The 8,272-nt window shown below is 70.6% G+C and overlaps 2 protein-coding genes across 2 annotated transcripts; both read left to right on the top strand.

Annotated features, from left to right (window-relative positions):
• Positions 1–27: 27 nt before the first annotated feature.
• On the top strand, positions 28–2,028 carry NABP2 (nucleic acid binding protein 2). Its single transcript, XM_056322584.1, is given in 10 exon segments — positions 28–211; positions 526–600; positions 689–827; positions 929–974; positions 976–1,001; positions 1,102–1,183; positions 1,297–1,363; positions 1,483–1,553; positions 1,555–1,596; positions 1,599–2,028. Coding segments are annotated over 10 exon segments (789 nt in total). The 3' UTR covers positions 1,656–2,028.
• Positions 2,020–7,915, top strand: SLC39A5 (solute carrier family 39 member 5). The gene is given in 12 exon segments (XM_056322585.1): positions 2,020–2,271; positions 3,473–3,864; positions 3,978–4,101; positions 4,104–4,163; positions 4,289–4,455; positions 5,064–5,232; positions 5,335–5,613; positions 5,711–5,891; positions 7,020–7,097; positions 7,168–7,261; positions 7,263–7,356; positions 7,826–7,915. Coding segments are annotated over 12 exon segments (1,980 nt in total).
• Positions 7,916–8,272: the final 357 nt, after the last annotated feature.

Raw genomic sequence — 8,272 nt, forward strand, 5'->3', positions numbered from 1 at the left:
CAGAACTCGCTGGTCGGGGCGGGCTCCATGACCCGCGAGGGGCGGGGCATGGGCGGGGCTTCCTCCTTACCGCCCCCTGGGACCCGCCTTCTTCTGCTATTGCACTGCTATTGGTCAGAGAAGAGGCACGTCCTCCGACCCCGGCGCGCTGATTGGCCGCCTGAGGTGGCGGCCGGCAACTTCCGGGAGTGCCCGCGGCGGCGGCGCTCCGGCAGGTCAGCGCGCGCAGCGGGGCGGGGGGGGCAGCCGCGCGGCAGGGCCGGTGAGCGCCCCCTGGCGGCGGGGCGGGAGGGCAGGGCCCCGAGCACGCCCGGGCCTGGGCCCGGTAGCCCCCTCCCCGGTAGCCCCAGAGCCCGGTGGTCCCAGCGGTGCTGCCCCCGCCGCTGGCTGAGCCCCATCCCCGGGGGCCCGTCCCGGGGGCGCCGGGGGGTGTGTGTCCCCCGGTGTGTCCCCCCACCCCGCGGTGTCCCCTTGTGGGGCTGGGGGTGACGGCTGCGTCTGCAGGGCCCCCGCCGGCACCATGAGCACCGAGACCGCTGGTGAAAGACGTGAAACCGGGGCTGAAGAACCTCAACCTCATCTTCATCGTGCTGGAGACGGGTGGGTGTGATGGCGGGGGGGGGGGGGGCGGGCCGGGGCCACGCGCCCCCCCCCCCCCCCCCGCCCCCCTGACCCCCTGCCACCCCAGGCCGGGTGACGAAGACGAAGGACGGGCACGAGGTGCGGACCTGCAAGGTGGCCGACAAGACGGGCAGCATCAACATCTCGGTGTGGGATGATGTGGGGAACCTCATCCAGCCCGGCGACATCATCCGCCTCACCAAGGGGTAGGACGGGGAGGGGGCACCCCCGGGGTCCCCACCCACCCCCCAAAACGCTCCCCCTGCCTGACACCCCCAGCCTGACGCCCCCGACCCTTCCCCCCCAGGTACGCGTCTGTCTTCAAGGGCTGCCTGACCCTCTACACGGGGCGCGGGGGGTGACCTGCAGAAGATTGGCGAGTAAGGAGGGGGCCGGGGGTCTCGCTGGAGCAGGGAGGGGTGTTGGGGGGGGGGGGCTGGGATGCAGCAGGGGGACCCCATCGCCCCCCTTTGCTGGCAGGTTCTGCATGGTCTACTCCGAGGTGCCCAACTTCAGCGAGCCCAACCCCGAGTACGTGGCGCAGCAGTCGCAGAGCAAAGGGGTGAGTTGGGGGGGGGGGCCCAAGCTGGCAACCACCGAGACCCCCTGGCCCCCCGAGCGCGACCCGCTCCGGCACATGGGGTGTCACCTGGGGTGTCACCATCTCCTCTGCAGGCCCAGAACGAGAGCGTGAGTCCGGCTGCTTCACAAACCAGCCAGGGCCCCCCCGCAGCACCCCCAGGTAGGTCACACAGCCCCCTCCCCCACCTTGGGGACATAGGAGGGACCCCCGGGTGTCACCCCCCAGCTCGAGGGTGCCTCCAACATCACCTTCCTCCTGGTGTTCTGCTCCGCTTCCAGCCCCCGACAGCCAGAACGGGAATGGGCTGAGCCCGGGGGCCCCCGCGCACCCCCCCAGCGCTCCCGCGCACCCCCCCCAGCGGCCGCATCACCCGCAGCCAGCCCGGCCACCCGGCCCTGCCGCCGGCCCCGTCAGCAATGGCAAGGAGACGCGGAGGAGCAGCAAAAGATAACGGGCTGGGACCCCCCCACGGCCCCTCTCCCTCCACTCCCCGGTACAGTTTGAGGGGGGGTCCCCGGCCCTGAGCAGCCCCCAGGGTGAGGAGGGGCTGGCTGGGCCCCGCTGGCCCCACTCACGTGCCTCCAGGGGGGGCGAGGGTGGCCTGGGTCCCCCAGTCCTGGGCCGGCCGGGCTCGGGGGGTCCCGGGCAGGATGGGGCTGAGCCGCGCGACTGCAGCCTGGCCACCCCTGGGTCTGGGGGTCCACAGCCCCCCCCCGGCTGTGCCCCCCCCCCCGCCCCCAGCCACCGCCTGCCCTCGTGTGTGCCAAGGCAGGCGCCTGGGACCTGTTGGGGCAGGTGTTAATAAAAGTTGATTAATGAAGGCTGACCTGCCTGCGCCTCGCCTGCTCGCCACCCCCAGCCCCGGGGCGGGGGGTCCCGGGCCCCCCTCGCCCTTTAAGGCCCTCCCCGCGGCCCCTCCCGCCACGGGGGCTGGCTGGGAGCAGCGCCTGGTGACCCTTGCCCCCCCCCCGGTTCGGGTGCAGCAGACGGTGCGGCCGTGGCACGGGGACGGGGGACGGGCAGTGGCGTGCCCCCCGGCCCCCGCCATCGGCACAGCGCGGCCCCAGGTGAGACCCTGGGGGGGGGGGCGCGGCGGGGGGGGTGCTGGGGGGCGCGGGCGATGCCGGCGTGGTACCCAGCGGGACGTGGCCCCCGCAGATGGGATGATGCCGTGAGACCCCACCAAGGTGGGGGGGGGTCAGCTCTGGGGAGGGTGGGGGCACCCCTGGCGCCTCGCGCCGCGGTGGGGATGGCGGCGGGGCGCCAGCTCCCGGAGTCACGGGATTTTCCCGGCCCCATGGCATCGGTGGGTCCGGGTCCCACGTGGAGTGGGGCGGACGGACCCCACGGCCATCCCGCCCGCGCTTCACTGTTCCCCACGGCCCCCACGGTGGGGTGGGAGCTGGAGGGGGTGGGGTGGGGGGGATGTGGCCACGGTGGGGCTGTGGGTGGGTGCCTGGGGGGCACGGGTGGGGGGCTGGGGGAGCGCGCGCCCTGCTGGGGGGGTGCCCACCAGCGTTATCTCCCTGCCCGGTGAAACATTAACTCCAACACAAAAGCTGCCCCAGTTGCAAAACCTTCCCCTCAAGGACAAGTGTCACCGCGTGTGTCCCCCAGCCTTGTCCCCACGCCCCCCCCCCCCCCCCTCAATCGCCCACCCTGGCAGCCCAGCCGATGGGGAGCACGAGGACAGCCGGTGGCCTTGCCCGCCCCCAGCCCCACTCCAGGGTGGGTGTCCCTTGATGGGGGACACAGGGACAGTTGGTGGCCTTGCCCAGTCCCCCCAGCCCCTGTTCCTTGATGGGGGGCACAGGGACAGCTGGTGGCCTTACCCAGTCCCCCCAGCCCCTGTCCCTTGATGGGGGGCACAGGGACAGCTGGTGGCCTTACCCAGTCCCCCCAGCCCCTGTCCCTTGATGGGGGGCACAGGGACAGCTGGTGGCCTTACCCAGTCCCCCCCAGCCCCTGTCCCATGATGGGGGGCACGATGGTGGCCTTGCCTGCCCCCCCCAGCCCCTGTCCCTTGATGGGGGGCACAAGGACAGCCGGTGGCCTTGCCCAGCCCCCCAGCCCCACTCCCCCGTGGGTGTCCCTGTGCCCCGGTGCAGGGCCACGTGTCCCCCGCCATGTCCCTGGTGCCGCCTGTTGCTTTCCAGTTGTCCCCAGGGCGGGGGGACACCCCACATCTACACCCCACGGGCCGGCGAGGGGGCTTGGGGACACCGCAGCTCCCACCGCCTTCGTACCAGCGCCCTTTTTCTCCCCCAGCTCTGCCGGGGACCCCCCGCCGCTGCCTGCAGGATCCGGCCCCATGGGCCCCCCTGGCTCCTCCTGGGCGCCCTGGGGCTGCTGGCTCTGGGGGCCGGGGGGGGGCCGGGGCAGGACGCGGCGCAGGAGCACGGCTACTACCTGCAGCAGCTCTTCGGGCAGTACGGGGCCAACGGGACGCTGCCCTTCGAGGGGCTGGCGCGGCTGCTGGGCAGCCTGGGGCTGGGCCGCGTGCAGGTGGTGCAGATCCAGCACGAGGAGCTCGGCCATGGCCACGTCAGCCACCTCGACCTGCTGGAGGTGCAGGAGGAGAAGCACCGGCACCGGCACCCCCTCTGGAGCATGGCGGGGACCCGGCACCCAGCACCCCCGGCACCCAACCGCCCCTCCAGGTACCTGGAAACGCACCCCCTGCCCCCCCTGCCTTGCCCGCTGCCGGGGGGCTGCCCCCAAAGCTTGGCGTGACATGGGGTGGCTCATTCGTGCTCATGGCCCCCCCACCCAGCCCGCGGCCATCCCAGACAAAAAGCTGGATGAAGCCGGTGCCCGTTGAGCCCCCCAGTGCTGGGGTCACCCCCTGGGAGCCACGGGGCCCCCCCAACCACCACCCCGGCGGGACCAGCCTGGCCTGAGCCTGCTGGGGAGGGTGCTGGGCTTGGAGCACTCCAGCGTGGACCACCCGCACGACGACGTGAGTGGGGCTGGGGGGCACCCGCTGCCACATGCTGGGAGCCCCTGGGGGGCCACAGCGGGACCCAGGAGCTGGGCACACCCCCCCCAGCGCCACCCACCACTACCCACCCCACCCCACCCCAGTGCCTCAATGTCACCCAGCTGCTGGTGAATTTTGGGCTGGACGCGGTGCCGCAGCTGACGCCGGAGCAGTTCACCCTCCTCTGCCCGGCCCTGCTCTACCAGATCGACAGCCGCGTCTGCATCCAGCACAGCGATGAGGTGACACTGCCTCCCCCGGGGGGGGCCCTGTGGCCAGGTAACCCCAACCCGGGCCCCTCGCTGGCCCCCGGCCCTGTTGGGTCCCCAGTCCCTGCAGCCCCATTCCCAGGGCTGTCATCACCCCGGGTCTCGCATCACTGCATCCCCGTCCCCCAGGTACCCCCTGTCTGGTCCCCGTGTCCCCTGTCCCTGCACCCTGTGGACCCTGTCCCTGCGCCCCCGTCCCCAGGTACCCCCTGTCTGGTCCCCGTGTCCCCTGTCCCTGCACCCTGTGGACCCTGTCCCTGCGCCCCCATCCCCAGGTACCCCCCTGTCTGGTCCCCGTGTCCCCTGTCCCTGCACACTGTGGACCTTGTCCCTGAGTCCCCATCCCCGGCTCCTCCACCACCAGCTCCCCCAGCCCCTCACTGCCACCCTGGATCCCTCCAGAGGTGACTCCCCACATCCCCAGTCCCTGTCACCCCATCCCTGCATCAACCATTCCTGCATCCGTGCCCCAGCCCCAAGTTCCCATCCCCCCACATTCCCACTCCTGGAGTCCCCATCCCTGCATCCCAAGGACCCCCATCCTGCATCCCCATCCCTGGGGGTCCTGCACCCTCCTGCTCCAGCCATGCCGGTCTCACCCGCCCCGCAGCACTGGGCTGGGGGCTCTGGCCGTCACCTTTGTCAGCGTGCCCTCCGCCCTGGCCGTCGTCCTCGTCCCACTGCTGAGCCGCAGCTTCTTCCGCTCGCTGCTGGCCTTCCTGGTGGCGCTGGCCGTGGGGACACTCTGCGGGGATGCCCTGCTCCACCTCTGGCCCCACGTAGGTACCCCCCCACCCCGCAGGCTGGAGGTGGCGTGGGGCAACCCTGGGGGGGACCGGGGTGTCGGGGTCTCCTGAGACCACCCGGTCACCCGTGTCCAGGCCCAGGGGGGGCACCAGGAGACACCGGCGGAGCCAGGGGCTGCGGTGCTGCAGGGGCTGGCGGTGCTGGGGGGCATCTACCTGCTCTTCCTGGTGGAGCTGCTCCTGGGGATGCTGCGGCGGAGCCGGGGGGGCCACGGTGAGAGCCACGGGCGCTGGGGAGGGCGGGGGGCTGCCACTGGCTCTGGCTTTGCACCCGACGCTCTGCCTTCCCCAGGGAACGCTCCCCTGGAGAGACCCCCAGTGTGGTCGTGGGGGCCCCGGCACCATCCCGAGGAGGTAGGACCCCTCACCCCCTGCAGTGCCCGTAGCCCCTGGCCCTGGCCCCCACCCCACATCTCTCCCACCGCAGGGGCCGAGCTGCGACACCTGACGGCACCGGAGCCAGAACTGGAGCTCAGCCCCCACGGGCACCCCCACGGGCACCCCCACGGACACTCCCCACGGACACTCCCATGGCCCCACGCTGCCCCTCAGCCCCGGGGCCGCTGACATTGTCTGGATGGTGGTGCTGGGCGACGGGGTCCACAACCTGACGGACGGGCTGGCCATCGGTGAGGGGCACGGGGAGACGGAGCCAGGGGGACAAGGAGCGCACGGGGACAGGGGTGCACGGGGACAGGGGTGCACGGGGTGCTGGTGCATCGGGGCACAGGGAGAGAGGGGCAAGGGGTGCACAGGGACAGGCGTTCGCAGGGTGCTGGTGCATCAGGGCACAGGAACGGGGTGTGCAGGGTGCTGGTGCATCGGGGGACAGGGACAGGGGGACAATTGGTGCATGGGGTGCATGGTGCATCGGGGCACAGGGATAGGGGTGCGCAGGGTATCGATGCATTGGGGCACAGGGACAGGAAGACAAGGGGTGCACAGGGACAGGAGGTGCACAGGGACAGGAGTGCATGGGGTGCTGGTGCATCGGGGCACAGGGACAGGGGGACAAGGGGTGCACAGGGACAGGGGTCCACAGTGCACCGAGCCACAGGGGTGTACAGGGCGTGCAGTGCATCGGGGCACAGGGACAGCGGTGCACGGGGTGCACAGTGCGTTGAGGCACAGGGACAGGGACACGAGGGGTGCACAGGGACAGGGGTGCACAGGGTGCCAGTGCATTGGGGCACAGGGAGAGAGGGGCAAGGGGTGCACAGGGACAGGGTGTGCACAGGGACAGGAGTGCGTGGTGCGTTGAGGCACAGGGACAGGGGGTGCGCAGGGTGCTAGTGCATCGGGGGACAGGGACAGGGACACAATTGGTGCATGGGGTGCATGGTGCATCGGGGCACAGGGACAGGGGGACAAGGGGTGCACAGGGACAGGGGTGCACAGGGTGCCAGTGCATTGGGGCACAGGGAGAGAGGGGTAAGGGGTGCACAGGGACAGGGGGTGCCCAGGGTGCCAGTGCATCGGGGACAGGGACAGGGGGACAATTGGTGCATGGGGTGCATGGTGCATCAGGGCACAGGGACAGGGGGACAAGGGGTGAGCCACAGGGGTGTACAGGGCGTGCAGTGCATCGGGGCACAGGGACAGCGGTGCACGGGGTGCACAGTGCGTTGAGGCACAGGGACAGGGACACGAGGGGTGCCCAGGGTGCACGGTGCCCAGGGGCACAGGGACAGGGCTGTGCAGTGCATCGGGGCACAGGGTCCATGCAGGTCTGGGGCGAAGGACCCTCTTCCCGCAGGTGCCGGCCTTCTCCCACAGCCTCTCCAGCGGCCTCAGCACCGCGCTGGCCGTGCTCTGCCACGAGCTGCCTCACGAGCTGGGTAGGTGTCTGGTCCCCCCCAGCCCTGGCACCCCCGCGGCCCCCCACCACCCACCCTCCTCTTGCCGCAGGTGACCTGGCAGTGCTGCTCCGGGCGGGCACGGCTCCCCGCACCATCCTGCTCCTCAACCTGCTCTCGGCCCTGCTCTCCTGCTGGGGGCAGCGGTGGGGTGGCCGTGGGGCAGAGCGCATCCCACCTCACCCCCTGGATCCTCACCACCACCGCCGGCATCTTCCTCTACGTTGCCTTGGCTGACATGGTAAGGGGGAGGCTGGGGGGACGGCCAGGGTGCTGACCCCGTGCCGGCCCCACTGAGCCCCTGCTCTGCCCCAGCTCCCCGAGACGCTGCGGCGTGCCGAGACCCCTGGCGAGGGCACCTGGGGCTGCTTCCCTCCTGCAGAACACGGGGTTCCTGCTGGGCAGCGGCATCATGCTGGGCATCGCCCTCGCCGAGGGACACATCCGTGCCTGGCTGCAGCCTGAGCATCCCCGGGGCTTGGCCCCACGCGCCCCCCACGGCCACCCGGGAGCAGGGAAGCACGGCGGCTCAGCTGGAAGGACGGCAGGACCCTCAGCACGCCCCCAGGACTGGACTGTCTCCCCTCCTCCCGAGACCCTCAGCAGCAGCCGCCATCCCTGCCATCCCTGGAAGGCTCCGTGGGGGGAGAGGATGTGGGGTCCCCTTTTTGCGCCCCGTGTCCCCTCCCAGGGCGCCCAGTGCCCCCCAGGGTGGGATGGCAGTGGGGCACTCGCATGTCCTGCTCCGGGGTGACACCGAGTGCGTGTCCCCTTCCCGCTCGCCCCGGACCAGCCTTTAGCGGAGAAAGGACGACAGGACATAGAAGCAATAGCATTTTAATAAACATAATTGATTCAAAGCCACAATATGAATAACAGGACTTGGTCGCAGCTTACATTGTATAAAATAGATCAAGTCTGAATGCTTTTTTCTTTTTTTCTTTTTTTCCTTTCTATTTTTTTTTATTTCTTTTTAGTTCCTTTCCCACCCACCCCCCTCCCTCCCTCCCTCCCCGAAGGTGATGCAGGATTTCTGAAAATACATATATGGAACATATCTGAGACAAAAGTCACCGCTCACTAGGCTCAGGCAGGGGTGAGGAGCTGAGGGGGTAGCGTCTGCGCGGCGGGGACGGATGGCTTGTTGGGCTGATTTC

Source organism: Falco biarmicus, chromosome 19 (genome assembly GCF_023638135.1).
Source record: "Falco biarmicus isolate bFalBia1 chromosome 19, bFalBia1.pri, whole genome shotgun sequence".
Lineage (NCBI taxonomy): Eukaryota > Metazoa > Chordata > Aves > Falconiformes > Falconidae > Falco > Falco biarmicus.